We start from the raw sequence: 19,517 nt of genomic DNA on the forward strand, positions 1-19,517 counted from the left end.
TCTAGGTTGATTTTAGCACAGGTTCCTTTTCATCAGGACAGCAGTATGTCTTAGCCATGCCTTTGAGGGGGCTGAGTGGTCATGGACAGGATATTCACATTTAACTTCTGAGTTAGGTTGATGATGGGGTTATCCCTTGTGTCCTGAATTTTGCCCGCTGTTTGAAACTGCGAGCAGAGAGCGCCTGGATTTAGGATTGTTGCCCAGAGGCAGTACTGGTGTCCTATTTTTGATCAGAACTGGCAGTCCGTTGCGTTCTCCTCAGTCTCCTGGGTGCCTTTGCAGAAGGGTGTGTGCGTGTGCACGACAAGGATGCATCTGCTGAGATGCAGGAAGGAACTGGAGGCAGATGACAGCTAGATGGGCCTGTGGTTAGGGTTCTTTAAGCAGCACTGGGCAGCAGCTTCCCTCTTTGCTACAGGTCACTACATCCTCTGCACGTCGGTCCTTAGACAGATACAGCCTGGAGCATAACCCTCCGGTTTGGGGCTCTCAGGGCTCTCTTTGCGATGGGGCCTGCCTACGGAAACCTGGTTACTGTCTGCTTAGAGGTCTCAGGTTCTCGTGCCACCTCCGTGTCTGTGGCAAGCGGCACAGCTTTAGAGGCAGCGGAGCCAGCCCGCTCTGACAGCTGAGGATCTGTCGGGAGTGTTTCCAGAGCCACAGGTAAAGTCTGTGCAAGCCCATAGCATGGGAGAAGAGGACAACTCCTCTCACAACGGGTCCCATCTGCAGTAGTCTTTCCTCTCTGTCCTGCCTCTCTCTTTTTGGGTAGAGAGGAAAGTGATGCTCCCTCCCTGGAGACCAGGGCTGGCTGCAGCTGGAGCCTTACCCACAGCCAGGGGTGTGGTGGAGGCTGAGGAGGCTGTGAAGGCAGAGCTGTTCAGGATCCGTGCGGGGCAAGCACGCAAGACACAGACCTTCCAAAAGCTGGTGTCAAACACAGCTGAAATAAGGGTGTTGCTGTTTACCGCTGGGCTGCTGTATCTTACTTTGTCCACCCCTTGCTGCTGTATGTAGGTGCAAACACGTGGCCTAGAAGAGCACTCTTAGCAGAACACAGTAGCCAAAGAGCCCTGTTTCCACACGCACGTATTTTTGTACTAGCAATATCCAGTGGTACCCTCCACAGCTCTGAGAAACATGGGTGAAGGCCGATCTGGCCAGCTCCTGGCTCTCTGTCCCCCCGGCAGTCTCCCTGATGGCTCGGCGGCCAGGAGCTGCTCTGCCCCAGGCCCGGCTGCAGCCCAGCCCCGTGTCCGGCTGTCCCATGGCGGGGACGCAGAGCTGCAGGGCAGGGACCCATGGGGCACGCACGCCAGCCTGGCACCATCCAGCGCCATGCCTGAGCACCAGCGCTGCCGCGCTCTCACTCCACCCTCGATGCTATCATCGGACCTGTCCTTTGCCACCGAGCTGCAGCAAGCAACACGTTCACCCTCCGGTTCCTCTTCTCCTGTCCCCCTCCCACCACACACTTGACTGAGATTTCTGAATGAAGACCAGGAATCGTCCATGCCTCCAGCTCCCAGCACTCCGAGTCTCCAGGCAGTGAGCGTGCCTGGTGCCCTGGCTTAAGTATGAGTAGTGATAAATAAGTAAATCATGCAGTGGGCTGTGCTGTTCCCTAATGAGCCTGTTTGTCCCAAGCACAGTGCGAAAAACCCTCTTCTCCTTGGCGATAACCTTTCTGCGTATTAACATTATGCATGTATTCATGTGACTTCCTCTGCCTCACCGCCACCTCTTCAACTCATTTAAATAAAAATAATTTATGTGGACATTCCTTCAGTCAGGATTCCCCCCCTAGTAATATTTCGTTGATGCTGTGCACCCAAATGGGGTCGTTATGCTTTCGCATATCATTAGGGCTTTATAAAGAACAACAGCGACATCTGCATGTGCCGCAGCGCTACAGAGATGGGGGGAAAAATATGGAAAACAAACCCCAAATGAGCTCCAAGCTCGTCTGGCTCTGTCTTTCCTCAGTGCCTTCGCCACCACCATGGACACAAGTAATTGTACAGTGTAATCACATCACGGCTCATCTGAATATTCATAACCAAGACAAAGACTTGGAGGAGAAGTGGGGGAGGGAAAGGAGGAGAATTTAAATATAAAACAGCGTTTCATTTTGAAGCAAAGTTCCGCATGCAGCTCAAGAGATTGTGTTGATACCAATATAGTCTGTCTGCCTGCCGTTCGAAAGCGGTGGGCAGTGGTAGCATCGCACACGTAGCCCCCTCCGTGGAGAAAGAAAATAAAGCACAACAACAAACAGCGACAGAACTGCCCCCAGCGAAAGTGATATTTGAAGAGTCGCCAACGGTGGCTAACCAGCTGCTGTTTTTCCAGGAAAGAAACAGTCTATTGAGGGAGCTTTATAAAGACCCCAATTAATATGTTGTGCATGTATAAGATCTACAAAGAGCCCACTGTGTTCCTCCCCCCGCAACCACCACCTTCTCTTCCCGATCAGTGCCAGTGGAGAAGGATCTGAGCTACCAAATAATTGATTAATCACTTCAGCGGTGACAACACCCCTCTCCAAAATAAAGAGAGAAGAAAAACAAACACAAAAAGAGGCAACTGTTCGCTAATTAGTGTGTAAATTACCGCTGGTTCCATCCTTCTTTGTACCTTTAAAAAGGAAAAGAAAAGAGAAGAGAAGGAGTAGAGAAATATAATCCCCATCTTAATGTATATGTTGTCTTCGTTTCTTTCGTATTACTCTTATATCCTTTACTAGTATTAACCCAGAAGTGTGGCGGTTGTCGAAGCTGTGGCTGGCTCTGCCAGTTCGTTCCCCAAAGAGCTCCTATTTCCATTCCACTGGAGCTTATATTCCTTTAAATGTCTAGCGCAGCATCATTTCCCCCTTTCTAATACATCACTCTGCTGGAATTAGAAGAATCCAAGGTTATATCCAACTTCAAAGGTTTCCAAGTCATCATGATTTTAGTAAAAGTAGAAGACAGATCATGGAACAAGTCCCTGGCTTTTGAAGATAGGCATCATAGGGACCTTCCTCCCTCTGTCTCTTTCTCGCTCTCCCTCTCCCTCTCTCTCCCCCCAACTTTGTACCTCTCCAGCTCTGAATGTCCCGCGCTAGCGTGGTTTAATGATATGCAAATGAAATATGCATAAAACCATTCTACTGTATGATGATTAAACACTGGAGACATTAACAGCCGACGCTTCACTGTTTGACTATAATAATCTTTCCCGAGCATCCACTTTGATTGCGGAGTTATGGAAACCCATCGCAGTTGGCAGAGAGAGAGTAAGAGAGAGAGAGAGAATGAAGGAGAGGTGCAGGGACGCATCACCCATCTCTGCATTTATCCCACTCCAGGAGACGTTTTCCCCCCCTTTGTACTGCGTTCCTACTGCTGTCTTTTGTAATCCATCCATGCGGTCGCACCAGGGCGATTAACGGGAAAAAAACCCTCTTTTCTCTTAATGTTTCAAAGCTCATTAGCCAAACGATTATTCCTCATTAACAGCGAAAGCTCATTCATTAAAAGAAAAAATATGCCCAAAAGATGCCAGCGCTGTTAATCCCGAGCCCTGTAGCTGGGCTGTAAATCCCATGCTAGTATTTTCCATGCAGAAGGGAAGCGCGCCAATCCACAAAAAAAAAAAAAAAAAAAAAACAACCAGGCAAAAAGAAAACATTTTGTGTGTTTTGTAAAATCCGCACGAGAGGCAATTAATATTCCCGTTGTGTGACTTTATTTTTTGTCTCTCCCTTTTGTTCGCAGTGCCCTTCCCAGCGCCCGGTGCCAACAGAACACCTTGCAGGATCCTCAGCAGCGCAGACAACGTAAGTAGCCAGCGGTCCCTTGACGCCCTCTTCCAAAAGCCCCAAGCCCTCCGGACCCTGCAGAGCGCCTGTGCGGCTCTTTCCCTCGCTCACCCTCCGGAGTGCCACCTGGGTTTCACAAGTAGCACCTTCCAAATCTCTCTGTCTTCAAGTTTGTGCATGTCTGTGTGGCATCCCTCCTCCTCCTTCACTCCCATAGTGGATCTTGTAAAGGGCTTCAGATCGGCCCCATTCATCTCCCTGGTGATAGCAGTGAATGTAGATAAATCTCTGACTGCCTGCTTGCTGCTGGAGTATGATTTTTATTTTGTCTTCGGTGTGTACCTAGGTCAAAAAGTGGGATGTATACTGACGTTGGGTGAGTGTGTGTCTGTGTCTGTCTCTGTGCCTTTCTCACTCCGTGTCTTTCTCTCTCACCCAAGCACACAAACATACATCTCCCTGCGTGTGTGTGTGTATTACATGCGTGCACACAAATATATCCACACACAGACGGATGCGTGCGTACACAGAGGTACACACGCATCTCCGTCACGCGCACCCCCACACTCACACATCTACTCTGCAATTATCTGAGGCATTGTGTGCTGCATATGCGTGTGTGTGTCCATACGCGCACTGTTCTGTGTGCGTATGTGCATACACCGGCGTCTCTCGCTACATCGATAAACATTCCCTCTCCTCCCAGCAGAGGCTGTATGCAGCTGTGATCCTGCCCTATAAGAGCGGTATTCCTCCCTTCCTTCCTTCGGCGTGCTATTCGGAGACCTTCACGCTCCCTTCTCGGAGCCTCTCCCGAGCTGCAGAATTGGCATCTTTCCCCGAGGTTGTCCGAATGGCAAATGGCATCGTCCGCAGCTCGCATTCTCGCAGCTTCTTGTGGCATTTCTCTCTCGATGTCGGCTACTCCCTTTTGTTTGTTGTTGACTGGGCTGGGTGTGGTTGGGGCTTTTTTTTTTTGAGTTAATTGTAAACGAACCTGAATGGCAAACACGCCAACAGCTTGCGGAAAAAAAAAAAAAAAGACGAAAAAAAAAAAAGAAAGCCCCGCACAAATGCCTTCTGCTGCGACAGATGCCCATGTTGCCCCTGGCATGGTGAACGGGCACAAGGGGTCTGTTGTTGAGGTTTTTTCTGTTGCTGTTTTTATTGTTCGCGTTTCCCTTTTCCCTTTATTTTGAAAGACTCCAAGATGCCGGCCTCGGCTTGGAACGGAGCGGTGTCATGGCGGAGACGACGGCCTTTGTCTCAGAGGGTGTGAAAGCATCCGTTGTGCTGGCTCCACTGCGGCAGAATGACGTTTAAAGAGGGGAAAAAGTGCTGAAAGTCCGAGTTGTGCGGCGCTGGCAGGGGAGCCCCCGGCCCCACAGCGGCGTGCGTCCGAGGAAGGGCTTGCGGCGGAGGAGCCCGGTCTGTAATCCTGGCACTCGCGCCTCCGGTCGCTGCCTGCCGTTTGCTCCTGGGGGTCTGGATAATCTCCCTTGGCTTTACCGCACTGTCTGGCCCGCGCACAGGGCCCCCGTAACATATACCCGCTGCCGCGATCGCAGGGAGCTGTGGCGTTGCCACTGAATGGATGGCACTGTGCCAACTCCGCTGCCATCCGCCCTTGCAGCTCTTTTCCTCCCTCCTCCCTCCCGCTCTCCCCTCCTCCTCCTCCTCCCGTCGACTTGACGTTAATTAACACACGGGTTAATTGATTTTAAAAGCTGAAGAATTACAGTTAACTTTTCCCACAGGGTACGGACGCCAGCCGCTTGGCACAGTTCTGCCGCTCGCGCCGGTGCAGGGGGGCAGGGAAGAGCCCGCAGCAAAACCAGCGGCTGCGGAGGGATGGACGGACGGTCGTCCGCCTGTTGGAGTGTGGCTGGGGGCGGCTGACGCGCTCCTGCCTCGTCCTCCCAACATCTCACCGCTATATTTTGCTACAAACAATCAAAGCAACCCCTCCCCTCGCCTCTCCCACCCACCCTCCTTTCAGAAAGGCGAGCTCTGTCGAAGTTTAAGCGGCGAAGCCGTCCCCCCGAAAGGCTTTTCGCGGCGCGCAAATGACCAGCCTCTGCGGGGTCTCGCACCGCAGGGCTGCCCACCCCGAGCACCCCGCCACCGCTGAGGTGGGGCGTCGGGGGACCGCTGCCTGTCACAGGCTCGTCTTGTCTTCCAGGGCTCTTTTTCGTTTGCTTAATTGGCTCAGATGCATCGCTTGGGGTGAAGCCTCTCAACCAGGGGAAAGTTAGTTCGTTGTAATTACGAGGGAAATAAGCCATGTGAGGGCTTTGTTTTTTCGCTTTTGCTCTCCCTCGCCCCAATCTCTGCCGCGAGCGCGGGTGAGGGACGGCGCGGCTGGGAGGAGGCGCGGCAGTGCTGGGAACTTGCTGCTTTCACCTTCTCGTGCCTTCATTTTATTTCATTTTGTTTTTTAAAAGCATGAAGCAAGTGAAGCGACGAGAGGAATCCATTATGCAAATCAGGTCACATTTGCATAATGTCTCATGACTGGAATATGCAAATGGGTTGTATAATTTATGAGTGCCAGTGTCTGTCTAAAAGTGTTTCCCAGAATTTATAAAAAGTGAGACGCGGGGAGGGCAGCTGGGCTGGCTGCCCTGCCAGGAGGGCTCTGCGCTTTCCTTTCAAAGTCTTGCTTGAGATCAGCAGCTCAAACGCTCATTAATGAGAAACAAGCCCCCCTTCCACCCTGTCCCCCTCGGTTTATTTTCCGTTTCTCCCTCTACCAAGCCCCCACCTGCTCCCTTCGAACTTCTCCAGGAGGAGTTTGGCGTTTGGCAGCCGGGACTGCGATGGCCGGGCAGTCCCGTGCAGGCTGGCTCAGCCTGGGTCTCGCTCGGGATGTCTCTGGGGCTCTTCCCAGCAGGAGAGACCCTGCCTTTCAGGCAAGCGAGCTCCGTGGGCACAGTGTGCGTCGGGGAGCTGCCTCGAGACGCTTGCCTCCGACAGGCATGGTGGGATTACTGCGGATTTGCAATGCGCCACGTCTAACTTCTGCTCTGAGTCAGAGACCCGTGCCTGACCTTCGGAAGAGCTGCAAGGTCAGTGCAGGGCTGGCAGTGCCAGTGGAGAGAGACCTCGAGCTCCCTGCCCAGAGCCGGCAGCGTTCAGCTTCAGCACTGAAAAAGTCTCCGGAATATCTGGAAATGCAGGACAGGTATCAAGACGCTTTTTCTTTTTTCCTCTTCTCTGCGTTTTTGGAGATCTCGGGAGCATCAGGAGAATGCAGGTAGGCTATTTCACACGGGGACGCCGCTGCTTGGAGCTGTCTGTGCCGGGAGAGGGTAAATAATAACAGGCACCGGCACGTGGAAAGCCGTGGCGTGGCTGTGGCTGTGGCGTGGCTCTGGTGCGTGGCTCACAGCCTGCCCACTGCGGGCAGGGTCCAGCGAGGAGCAGCGGGGTGGGTGAGCCCAGGGGTTGGGGCAGCTCAGCGTCAGCCTCCCTCAGCTCTGGGAGGTTCCTGAAAGGGGTTTGGGGCAAGAAAGCGTGATTTGCTTTTCTCGAGAATCTGCATTTCAACTGTAAAAAATGTGTTTGTCCCTCTGGTTTCAAAACGAGTTTTTTGGTGTTAGTCACCGTCTAAACGGATGAATTTCTAACTTGCAATCAGTTATAAAATAATGTGAGTCTTTGTGTGGTTTATTTAGTAGATGCAGGTCTTGACTCTGACAAGGTACATCATGCTGAACATCTCCAGTACAAAGCAGGGAATTCATAAACTGTACTGTTAACCTGTGACTGTAGGATTCCTGGTGTGGGAATATAAAATGAGCCTCTGCGTTAGGTGTAAGGAAGGCAAAACTGGCACGTCTTCTGACCTGACAAACAAGTGAGGGGCAGCAGCACATCCAGCCTCCACAGCATCCTCTGCTTATGACTGCTCCACTTTGGTGCCTTCCTCCTGCACTGAGGGGTGACTGTCCCCATGCTGGTCCTCACCGGTGCAGCCAGCAGAGATGCAACTGAGTGTGACTTGGAGCCCGTGCAGGGAAAAGGACTGGGTCAGGGCCACTGGGACTAACTGGTGTGTCCGCTGAGGGCAGCGGGAGGCAGGGTGTTTTGTGGGGAGCGGTGGGGTTGCAGCATCAGGGAGGGCTGAGGGGCATGGGAGGGAGTGGTATGGTAGCCCCGGGGAACGTCATGCAACTCTGGGACCGGTGGCCCTGCAATGTCAAGGGTCAGCGCCATTTTTAACCTCGAGGCAAAGCACCCTGCTTTGCCCATTGCAAAGGTCCTGCACGCTGGAGAGGAGAGGAGAACATCTGTTTACTTGTTAGGGTGCTTGGTGTAGCACCAGTGGATCCTGCACCAGGACCTGAGTTGGTTCTTCGGATGGTACCTGTGACGGGCAGTCTTTCAGGGCTGGCTGGCACCGAGGCTTGGCGTCATGGAGTGGGAGGAGGACTTCTGTGGCGGTGGAGCAATTCGCAGGCATCAGAGGGAATCCGGTCTCCGCTGGGGGAGAACCCACAGCTCAGTCTGGAGCCCACCCCTCCATGCTCCGGTCTGCACAGGGTGCTGGCCCTGGTGTCCCGTCCCTGCTGCTGCTTCTAACCCACCGGCACAAGGAGAACACCAACAAATGTGGGGACAGAAGAAGCAGCAGAAGCAACTCTCCTGCTCAGGGTACAGTGCACAGTTCAGGTTCCCCTGCTACCTCGCCTTCCCTCTCCAAGGCGCAGGGCTTCCCGGGAGCCCTACCATGCCATGCTCCTCTGCCCCAATGTCCCCAGGGAGAGCTGCCTGCTGGAGGACTCCCTCCCTTCCAGTGGGCAGGGCCTGCTATCTCTGTGTCGCTTTTTGGTCTTTGTGTAAAACCACCAAAACTCATGAACGTTCTCTTTCGGTTTTGATGCTGCACTGAGGACTGGTGAATATCGTGAGCTTTGTATTTAGGGATGAAACAGCTTTTCTGGAGCGGGAGAATGAAAGCTAATTCGGAATATGCACCGAAACTTCCATAGCTACCAGACAAGATTTTCAGGTCTTCGTAGGTCAAGTACCAAGGGACAGCAGCATCGGGAAGCCCTCACACCGTATTACTCATTTGGTCTCTCTATTGAGGTGGTGCTTTTGCCAGCTGAACAAAGTGCACCTGACAGACCCTTGTTGCTTTCTTCCAGCACGCTCCTGTGCCTGGCCTCTGTGGTTCCCCACCTGCGGCGTTGGAAGGATTCCCTGCAGGGCCCTCCTGGAGGCTTCCCCGGGCCTTTCTCAGCAGTTCTTGCTTTCTGCATCTTGATGGAGGTAAGCCAGCTGAAACACTAATCCAGCAGACTCGTGAGCTGAGGCTTCTCTGCACATGGGGGCCTCCCCAGCAGAGCGTAGTTTAGCCATGTGCCTACTAACATTACCCGTTGTTGTAATTTCCACCAAGAAGAAATCCCACATCCAGTGTAGAGTCCTTGTTTTAAAGAATCACGCCACCTCTGCTATCTTCCATTCCTCCAGTACCAATGCTGCTTTAAGCAACGGGATACAGTAAGAGGTAGCCACTGGGACATCCAGTTCCCTCCTCACCTCTCCTGGGTAAGGCATGCAACGTCAGGCAATGCTGACCTGGGTTGGATGGACGCTCCTGATTTTCCACTCCTGCCAGCGTTGAGCTCTGTGACAGTGTGAGCTGTTGAGGCTGATGTCGTGACCCGCGTTCTGAGCTGCCAGCTTTGTCCCACCCTTTCTCAGTTTTGCACAAGAAGGGCGAGGTGCGGGCAGAGGTCTGCGCACTGCTTTCTGAACAGGTCTGTCAAGGCACTGGTCCGCCATCAGCATCGCGTTACCAGCCTTGGCACATCTGATGGATGTGCCTGACGTTAACAACAGCTTGTCTGCATGGGGCTTATTGCCTGATGGTTGTAGATAACAACAGTTGTAAGCAAAGTGTGTAAAATCTTTAAATCTTTAACAAATCTCTCATTAATCCCAGCTAAGTAGATTAAAGCTGACTGCAGGCTTTAAAAGGAAGCAAGCCGATCACTTGTAGGACAGAGAAAATATATACAATGAAAAACAGTCAGACAGATAGGGTGCAATGTGCAGTACCTTTGTTCCTGGTCTAGATAAAACTGGGATGGCAGTCAGGCCACTGGACCTGGGTTCAGTGGAGCCAAAGATTCGATGAGATGAGACTGTATAGCATGACTCTGTATAGCATGATTCAAGAATATGGAAGATGCTACAGACGGACCTTTATGTGCTGCGGATTCAGGAAAGGAAGCAGTTCTGCATGAATAGCATCTTCAGAAAAACAAGGCAGGATGCTGAAATCCCAGATGAAAATCAGGATCCTTCTCAAGGTTCAGCCTGATGTTAGGGCCTGTTCATGGCCGCTGGAACTCTCTCTGCAGTGGTCACTGGAACTGATCTGTGTTTGTAGACATAACTCTGATTGGCAATGAAGTGGTTAAATATCTTTGCTAAATGCAATTCAGCCAGATATTTACATTTTGCTTCAGTAACTGAAGAATTGGATTTTGTAGGATTAGACTCTTCGCTGGAGTGATTTGGAGTTTCTCTTCTTTAGAACTATGCGTCCCTTTTCTAAACATATATTCCGAGGTGTAAAGTACATAAATGTTGCTAGCTGTAGATGTCACAGGTACAGGTGAAAGCTTTTCAGCAAAGGCCAGACATATCTTTATAACCCATCCCTGTTGTAGTTCGGTGACTTGCCCTCAGCTGGTGCTGTCCCCTGTGCTCACCCGTCTGCCCATCCGATTTGCCAGTTGTCCATGGCTCCTGCTCACCCAGGGCCGTGTACTGTCTGTCACTCTTACTCGTGTTCCATCTGTCCCGCTTTCTTTGCCAGCTCAGTGATTCTGTTTTCTCTGCCTTTGCCTTTGACTCTTGTCACGATGGTGTCCCCAGACCCACAAGGACTAGGACCTTCTGCTCTAGCATCTGCATATGTGTGTTTCAAAGGCAGCACCGTGATGACTGGTGCTAAAAATTGCAGCAGTACCTCCTGCTTCTGTGGTCATACGTCTGAATGGAAACAGTGACGTCAGTTCCTGAAGATTCAGGGTGACAGTCAGGTCAATGGCAGGTTTTCTGAGTTTGGTGGTAAGCAAGGCAAAAAAAGAGATGCAGGATAAATCTTTTGAAGGGACAAATGCTGCTTGACTAGCGAAGCCTGAGCGAGCCTGGGTCCTTGAGAAGGGAGCTCTTGGTGCTTTCCCACATTGGTGGATGGTGTTTTGCTCTTTCGAGAGCAGCTGAAATTTGAGGGTGCTTTGTGAGCAGGGCAGGTGGTCCTGTCCCTCTTCTCTACCTCGACCTGCGCGATGGGCAGAACAACAGACTTGATACAGGTGATTCAGCCTGGGCCTTCACTGTGCGGTTAGATCTTTAGTGGAAGGAGGAAGGAAGAAGCTGGCTGAAGGTTTCAAAGCTGCCATAGCAATGGGTCTCCTAAAACAGTGACACTTCTGTTTTAATAAAGTTACTCTTTGTCTAATCATGTGAGGAGATGGCTGAAAAACAAGGACAGGAGGGCACCCTGCTTCTCCCCCAGCTCTACCAAAATGATGAGAAATTCCTATTGTCGCTGTCAGGTGTTCATAGGATATTGCACTTAAATGCTGAGATCTGCTCACCTTGCTCCCCAAACAGTCAGCTTCCTCACCCTGCAAACTGCCCAAGGGCGCAATAAGTAGGTTAATGCTTGCTTTAGGGTTAGCCTGAGGGGGAGAGCTCCCCATAGGAATAGCAGAGTTGTGTCTGCTCTCTGTGTGTTTGAGTTCATGCACGGGGAAGCCTTCAAGGTGCAAGAACACCTCCTGCTCCCATTTCCTTGCTGTGTGCCCCTGCCTCCTCGTTCCTCCCCAGCAGTGGGAACCTGCATAGCCTTGTGGCTGATTTCCGAGCAGCCACTTGCATCACAGTCCTGCTTACCGTGTTAATTCTGTGTTCACTGATGCCTTGAGTCGTTCTTCAGTTTTGACTCCCTTGTTTGGGAGCAAGTGCAAAGAGCAAGGGACAAGGACAGAGAAACAGAAGAAATGCAGAAGGAGGAGATTGCATCCCTGGGTATGATTTGCATGCTGCAAACATCAATATATTACAGCCTGGAGAAATGGCTATTGCTGTGCCTCCTATTTCCAAGACACAGCCCATGTGCTGGGTTCCCTCGCAATTCTCCATACTCAGAACCTGGAGCACAAGTCACAGGCAGCTGAACATCTTCTTGCAGAGGGTCAAGACAGCCCAAGGCATCTCTTTGGGGCTTTGAAGCCAGGTAGCTCAGGTCAAAGCAGGCAGCACTAATGTAACTCCCAGAAAACTGATTTCACCTCCTTTGTGTCATCTTCCACCTCCCAGCTGGGAATCCCTCTGCGGTGCTGTCCAGGGCTGAGGAATTGCCCTTGTGCCCTGTGTGCAGCTGCCAGGAAGAGCTATGGGAGAGGCAAATGCAGCTCCACATCTCAGAGGTTGCTTGGCTTGGTCGCCTCTTGCCTCGTGCTTGGAGAGAAGGGCTGCCAGCTGCACGGGGCAGAAGCCCAGCAGGCCAGACACTTACTGAGATCCAGAAACAAGATCTCTTCTTCATGCTCTGTGTTTGCTCACCGCTAGCATCCTGCCCTTCTATTTAGGCAGGGATTTACCTGCAGTAGCCAAGCACCCAGCTCTTCCATGGTATCTTCTGTTGTTTCATAAACTCTCTCTTGAAAGACTGAGATGGGCCTGACTGGAACTGCTTTGAGCCCTTGACCCTCTGTATTCTCCACGGAGCCCTCTTACTCAGGGCAGGCTAGCATAGGGAGGAGTAGGGTGTTACATCTTTTTCCTCCAGCTGTTTTTTATGAATCTGAATGATGCTCGTTTTTAATTTCTATGAGGACTGTGGCCCTCATGCTGGTACCTCAGGAGGATGTACAGATATCTCCCTGGACCAGGACTTGCAGCCTGGATTCAGCTCTCTGCCAGACCAGGCATGGTGAGGCAGACAGGACTAAGATTTTGCCTAGGATGGTGACGTACTGAATATTTCAAACAGGTTTGGTCAAGAAGGCTCAATGTCCAGATGGAGATTGGTGACAAAGTGACCCTCGGGGGTCCGTACTGGGACCAGTACTGTTTAATATCTTCATCAATGACATAGTGGGATCAAGCGCACCCTCAGCAAGTTTGCAAATGACACCAAGCTGAGTGGGGGTGGTTGACACGCCTGAGGGACGGGATGCCATCCAGAGGGACCTGGACAAGCTCGAGAAGTGGGCCCATGTGAACCTCACGAGGTTCAATAAGGGCAAGTACAGGGTCCTGCACCTGGGTTGGGGCAACCCCCAGTATCAATACAGGCTGGGGATGAAGGGATGGAGAGCAGCCCTGCCGAGAAGGACTTTGGGGGTACTGGTGGGTGAAAAGCTGGACACGACCCGGCAGTGTGCGTTGGCAGCCCCGAAGACCAACCGTGCCGTGGGCTGCATCCCCAGCAGCGTGGGCACAGGGCGAGGGAGGGGATTCTGCCCCTCTGCCCCGCTCTGCTGAGACCCCCCTGGGAGTCCTGCGTCCAACTCTGGAGCCCTTGGCACAGGACAGAGCTGGAGCTGTGGGAGCAGGGCCAGAGGAGGCCCCAGCAATGATCCGAGGGCTGGAACCCCTCTGCTGGGAGGAGAGGCTGGGAGAGCTGGGGCTGTTCAGCCCGGAGAAGAAGAGGCTCCGGGGACACCTCATTGTGACCTTCCAGTACTTAAAGGGGGCTTATGAGAAAGATGGGGACAGACTTTTTAGCAGGACCTGTTGCAACAGGACAAGGGATGATGGCTTTAAACTAAAAGAGGATAGGTTTAGACTGGATATAAGGAAGCAATTTTTTACGATAAGGGTGGTGAAAGCCTGGCCCAGGTTGCCCAGGGAGATGGTCAATGCCCCGTCCCTGGGAACATTCAAGGTCAGGGTGGACAGGGCTCTGAGCAACCAGGTCTGGTTGAAGATGTCACTGCTCGTTGCAGGGGGGTTGAACGAGATGACTTCTAAAGGTCCTTTCCAACCCAAACTATTCTGTGATTCTGTCATTCTATGATTCTATGACTTGTGTGTGACCAGGAGCAGGCTGTTTGCTGAAGATCAGAGACTGTTCTGTTGCAGAAAAGGAATAGGACCCGAGATTTAAGTCTGTGTTTTGTCACATGAGTCTTCTGCGTAACATAGCATACACAGAGTTGATGCCTTGTTGCAGAACCTAGCTCTTGCATGCTTTTGGCATAGCTGCTCAAGCCCTGAGCTGGCCACCTGGGCCACATCCAGTAATGGTTTGGTTTCTTTTTTGCTTCAGCCTCATTTTACCAGGGCAAATGATGGACCAAGAACTGAGGTTTCAGGTGCTTTTTAAAGAGAAACTTATTTGTTGGTCAAATATTCAACCCAGGTAAGAAAATGACAGCCAGAAAAAGGCAAGAGATTTGTTCTGCCGGCTTTCAGGTACCAAGTTTCTGCTCCAAGTGACCTTGAGCTTTGGCAGTCAGCTTCAGATCAGCGCAGCTCTTCCCACGCTCAGCTGCTTGATCTGTGTATTGAAAGCCCAGGCCTGGAAGAAAGCCTTTGCGATGACGCAGTGATGAGACAGGGCGTACCCTGCCGGCTCCTCAGCAGTGGCGTGTCTGAAGTGGTGGTGTTCGAGCTGGGGCTGAGATTCCCTGGCAGGCGTCTAGCTGGAGGTAGCCCTAGAGGGAACAGAAGGTCGTGTTGGGGAAGCAGGAGCTGCTGCGGGCTGAGAGAGCTTGGGACCAGCGAGAGGAAGCAGAGAGTGCTGTGCTGTTACAAGTGGGAATGGAGTACTCTTGTTCGAAGCGGTTTGAGTAATTCATGCTGTAGCAGGAGCCAGCAGAAGCACTTCTGTCCCGCAGGACTGCATCGTTTCTTTTCTGAATTACACTGGTCTGCACAGACTGTCACACTGGATTGATTCATTCGATATTAGCCATTTGCACCCTCCAGTCAGGTCCTTTCATGGTGAAGTTGTGGAAGCCATCAGTGAATACCCCAATGGATGTTTTAAACGCAGTAAGTGACCAGGAAAGGTGCTAACAGAACTCAGACAGGAGCACCGTGGATTCTGGTGGCATGGGCAGCGTGCAGAGTCTGGCACGGCTTGCGGGTGCTCAGGCACTGCTCTAGCGTTAGCTGGCCAGTTCCACCTGCAAAGACCCGGCCAAGGACAGCAGAAAAAATTAGACCAAGGCTTCAGGATCTTCTCCTGTGAAATGCTGAAATACCTAGTGAATTGTCCTACACAAGAATATTTTAAGACTTTTAAAAATAAAGCAAAGAATTACTCTAAGCCTACTAAGTAAACACCAAAGCACAGGGTGTGAATGTCCACTCGTGCTCCTCAGACGTGCACATGAACACCCAGAAAGTGCCAATATCAACATGTTCAGTAGGTGCAGGAGTCAAGGTTGCAGAAATAGGGGCTGCCCAGACCGCTCTCCCTGCGGAGCAGTAGTCTGCCCCTTCCGAAAAGCTTCAGAGAAATCCTGTGGATTTTTCAGTGGTTTAGCCTTAGATTTTCTGTTCATATTTGTCTAACTAAGAACTTTCTATTTGCTCTGTGGTTTTTCTTCTTCTTTGATGCTTCTTTGAAGCATCATCCATATTAAAACTTGAATTGTCTTTAGAAAAGAATTATTTAACTGGTGTGAAATCCTGTCTAAACATTCTTATCTTCATTTAAAAGACATGCATTGATTAATTACCAAATTAAGCTACTCTGAACCCAGATTAAGAGTTTGCACTAGATTTTGCAACAGTTGCATTTAATCTGTTTAAACCGATTTTTAAGTGATCCTGTTTTTACTTTACACAAGGCTTTCATTTCAGTTCTGTCATGCTTATATGCTTTTCCTTGCATTATTTTTTCATTTCTCATTCATTCTTCCAGTTCCCTGCCTCCCAGCCCTCTGTTCTAACCCTCCAGTGCTGTGGATTTTTTTTTTTCTTCCTAGCTCCTCTCTTCTTCTGCAGCGTCACTGGCAGCTTGCTCCTGTTCTGCTCTCCACTTTCCTGGCTAGCAGTAGCACGTACCTGCCGGTCTTCTCCCCTCTCCTCCTCCCTTGAAATCTGTGGAGACTGTTTCTCTCCTCTGTGGCGTGCACAGAGGTTATTAAAGAAGGGACAGGCTTACCTGTGTCTCTCAACAGTGCACGACACGGAAGATGCTAAGTGGGAGAGACTGCAAAATGCAAGAGCTGATGCCGGGCATCTTTTCCAGCAGCACCTGCCATGCCAACAGGCATCTGCGCTGCTGCCGTTGGGGCACGGGAGCAGAAAGCTGGGCGCCCGCAGACCACCATGAGCACCCGCACCAGCAAGCGTGGGTGTCGGGCTGGCCAGGGCAGGCGGCGCGGGGCGAGGGTGGGAATGCAGCAGAGCTCATTGGGGTGACTTTGGTCACGCTTTGAGCAGCAGGTTGCCCTCTTTTCTCTTACTACCAGACTAATTCGAAAAAAGGAAAACAGACTAAAATATGTCAGTGATTTTGAGTTGCAAATCTGAGTGTTCTAAAAGCCATGAAATAAGAAATTCAAGGTACTTACTGCAACAGGATTCCACCCATGGTGGACATGAGTAGCATTTCCCATTTCTGCTCAGAGCCCTAAATACATATCTCAGTTAAAACAGGCGTCCAAGCTGCTATGGCTGGCAAAAACAGGGTTAGGGAGGAAAACAGGGAGGGCTTTGCTACGTTCATTATTACGGACTTTGACTGTGGCAAGGTAAGTTTAAAAGTGTACCTAGAACTACATGTTCAAAGTTAACCATTGAAATTTTAATGTTTGAAGTGCCTGTGTTTAAGTTCTGTGTAAATATTAACTTGTGACATAAAGGTAGTATTGACATTTTCCATTAAAAGATTATCTTTTTGGTAGCTTGCCACTTCACTACCCACTTTAAACCTGTAATTTTCTCCAGTAATTTTTTTGTCTTGGCATGATTTTTCTTTACTATTTCTGGAAAAAAACAGTTTTGCCAAAATTATTTTAACACAAAAAAATACGCGACTAGTTCAAGATTTGGGGGGGAATCTTACAAATGTTTCTTTGAAAACCACATAAGCCTCTGTCCTTCAGTCTAACGATTTTGGTATTCTTGCCAGAAATATTTTAGCCATGTAGTGCACCTTGCCTTTAGAATTAGCCTTAACTTTGACATTTCTCACCCTCCAGCCCTGCTGGGAGTGCCTGGGATTCTCCTCCACCCCCATTCCCCGTGTGCTCTGTCCCCGTGTGAGCACACCGGTCCCACACCACGGCGGCATTCTCAAACTGTGAATCTTGGCATGACAGTGCAACTTCAGTTCAGGCTCTTCTGGCGTGTGCCTTACCCTGCTGTGCTTTGATGACATGCTGCGTGCATGGGCATCGCTCTGCGGATGGATCGACGTGTGGCAAAGACGGTTGCTCTTCGTGGGATTTCTCACTCAGCTGTTGTGGAAGCCTGGAAGTGTTGGATGAATGCAGGCAGCAGCTTGGAAGTTGTCTCAGTGGGGAACTGCTTTTCGTGACAGGTACAGCCGTGGGTTTGTTACATCGCTGGAGACGGTGGACAAGGCAGGACCCTCGTAGACAGCTCTCTAATTGTCCCTATCTTCAAAGTTTTCAGCTTGGAACATGAAGGTGTTGCTTTGTAGAATTGCTGAGTGCTCACAGTTTGGCTTGAAACGTATGAAATGCTATAAAGTTGTGAAGTGCTTCACAAATCAGAACTAGGCACCCGGAATCAAGCACCTGAAATTAGAGGACACATCTAGTAGTTGAATCTCTCTCTGCCTCTATTCTGCGGTTGTGAAGTGCGGATAATAAAACTTTTTCCTCACGGGGGTGCTGAGATTAGGTAATGCTCCTGGCGAATTTAGATAATGATGAATGTCATAGCAATTCCCAGAAGGAGATTAATAACGATGTTATGTGTGAGGTTTGAAAAGTGTGCACTAAATGCAGGTTGGAGCCACACACAAAGCTGTGAGAGGGAAGGAAATACTGACCGATTACCTTTCCTGGGCGCATTATTCACCTTATAAATGAGTAAGTCCAGGATAGTACAGGATCATTTTTTGGAGACCATATCATATGCTTATACAGAAGGGCCCAAATTATGCTGGCAACCTTAACTCTGTCATATCCAGTGTTCTGATAATGTGTCTTGTAATTTTAGTATTTTTCTAAAATAGTTCTACTGTAGGCACTTTTTTAAAATTGAGAAATCACATCTATTCTCATGCATGCTTCCTTACTTAGTCCAGCTAATGAAAACTGCAAGAGTTAGGCACTCTTTGAAAGCATTCCTCGATAGTAAATGTTAACGGAGACACCAGAGCATTCTCCTAGCTATTAATCTGCAGATAATAGAAGGTCCATTTCTTAAGTACACACAGAAAAGGAGAAGAAGAAATACTGACTATGACACAAAATGAATTGTCTTCCTCCATGCCCTTGTAACCTAGGGCATGTAGTGCAGGCTGCCAGCCATTGCGTTACAGATTTAAAAGTGCTGGAATCTCTCAGTTCTTTAGCAGGTTGCCTGATGGATTGGTGAGTAATGTACTTGTAGAGTGCATTACTAAGCCCCAGACTAATGGCTAGCTCTTGCCCATGGCTTTTGCTATAGATCATTCATCGTGCTGTTCATAAGCTCTCTGCCAGTCTGTGTCTGGCACTTGTGCTGCCGCTGCTAACACCATTTGCCTGATGAATTCTGCACGAACATCCCCCACGTTTTCAGAAGGCGAGTGGTAAACAAGAAGAAAAGAGCGAGTCGCAGTTCTCCAGCAGTTCTCCTCATGCGCTTTTGGAGGGCATGGTAAAGGATAAGGTGGTGGACGTGATACCCGCTCACCCAGTATTACTAGCACAGCAGCCTGTAAAAAACATCTAGGGTTTCTGCACGCCGCAGGGCACCTTCCTGTCACTTTCTGAGGAATTCGTGCCTGGGAGCTTCACTTTCCTAGGAAGACTGATGTTACAGGCCACGGTCAGATAGAAAGGGGAAGGACAGGTGACTGGGTTGCTGAGTACAGCTCCTTGAAAAGGAATGAGTTAGTTGCTCCGGCGTCTGCTCTGGTGTGCTAGAAAGAGATGCCTGGATGTAGTTATCACGATTTGGCTGTCGTGTGAGTCAAACAAGGTAGAACCAAGCCTCACAGCAAAGACCATCTCCAGGGTTGACTTCTGGGCTGGCTTTGGTGCACAGGGCAGATGTGTGCAGAGATGAAGGAGTTGCCCTGCTTCCAGTCCACATCTAGCTCTGGAGGAAAGATCTATTAATATCTTTCTGTGATATTAGTAGGACTCCAAGGAAACTGTCCAGGAGTTGTGGCTTCCTGGTGTGATTGAGACTAGCTGGACGCCTCTCTGCTCGTTTCACTTGGACCACTGCACAGCCATGAGAAAAGAGCAATCCAGTCAACTATCGATTCAAGCTGGTGACCCATCCCACCTCCAGTTGTTTGCGTCAGCCAGGACCCTTTCTGATTCCCGAGGCCAGTCTGGTAACTTTGCCGATAGAGAAGGTTTAAGCCTTGCTCTCCAATTCTGTGCTCTTTGGCACAGAATAAACTTCTGCAGTTCTTTATTAACATATTCCCAATGAGCTTATGGAAAGGATGAAGCCTTCATCCTATGGAATTTCCTCTGCAGCAGTCGTAGTAAAGATTGCTGTAAAACTAGACAGCAGAACCAAA

The 19,517-nt window shown here is 50.2% G+C and overlaps 1 protein-coding gene across 3 annotated transcripts in view; it reads left to right on the forward strand.

Moving 5' to 3' along the window:
- The first annotated feature begins 5,627 nt into the window (after positions 1–5,627).
- Positions 5,628–19,517, forward strand: part of LOC142362793 (uncharacterized) — a 40,627-nt gene continuing 26,737 nt past the window's right edge. For 2 of the 3 annotated variants that reach the window (XM_075433380.1, XM_075433383.1), the window contains exons 1-2: positions 5,628–7,064; positions 8,962–9,085. In XM_075433380.1, the coding sequence (XP_075289495.1) occupies positions 6,628–7,064; positions 8,962–9,085 (561 nt within the window). In that variant the 5' untranslated portion in view covers positions 5,628–6,627. The remainder of the gene's footprint in view (positions 7,065–8,961; positions 9,086–19,517) is intronic. The other variant, XM_075433382.1, reaches the window with a different exon arrangement.

The sequence above is a fragment of the Opisthocomus hoazin genome, chromosome 12 (genome assembly GCF_030867145.1).
Source record: "Opisthocomus hoazin isolate bOpiHoa1 chromosome 12, bOpiHoa1.hap1, whole genome shotgun sequence".
Taxonomy (NCBI): Eukaryota; Metazoa; Chordata; class Aves; order Opisthocomiformes; family Opisthocomidae; genus Opisthocomus; species Opisthocomus hoazin.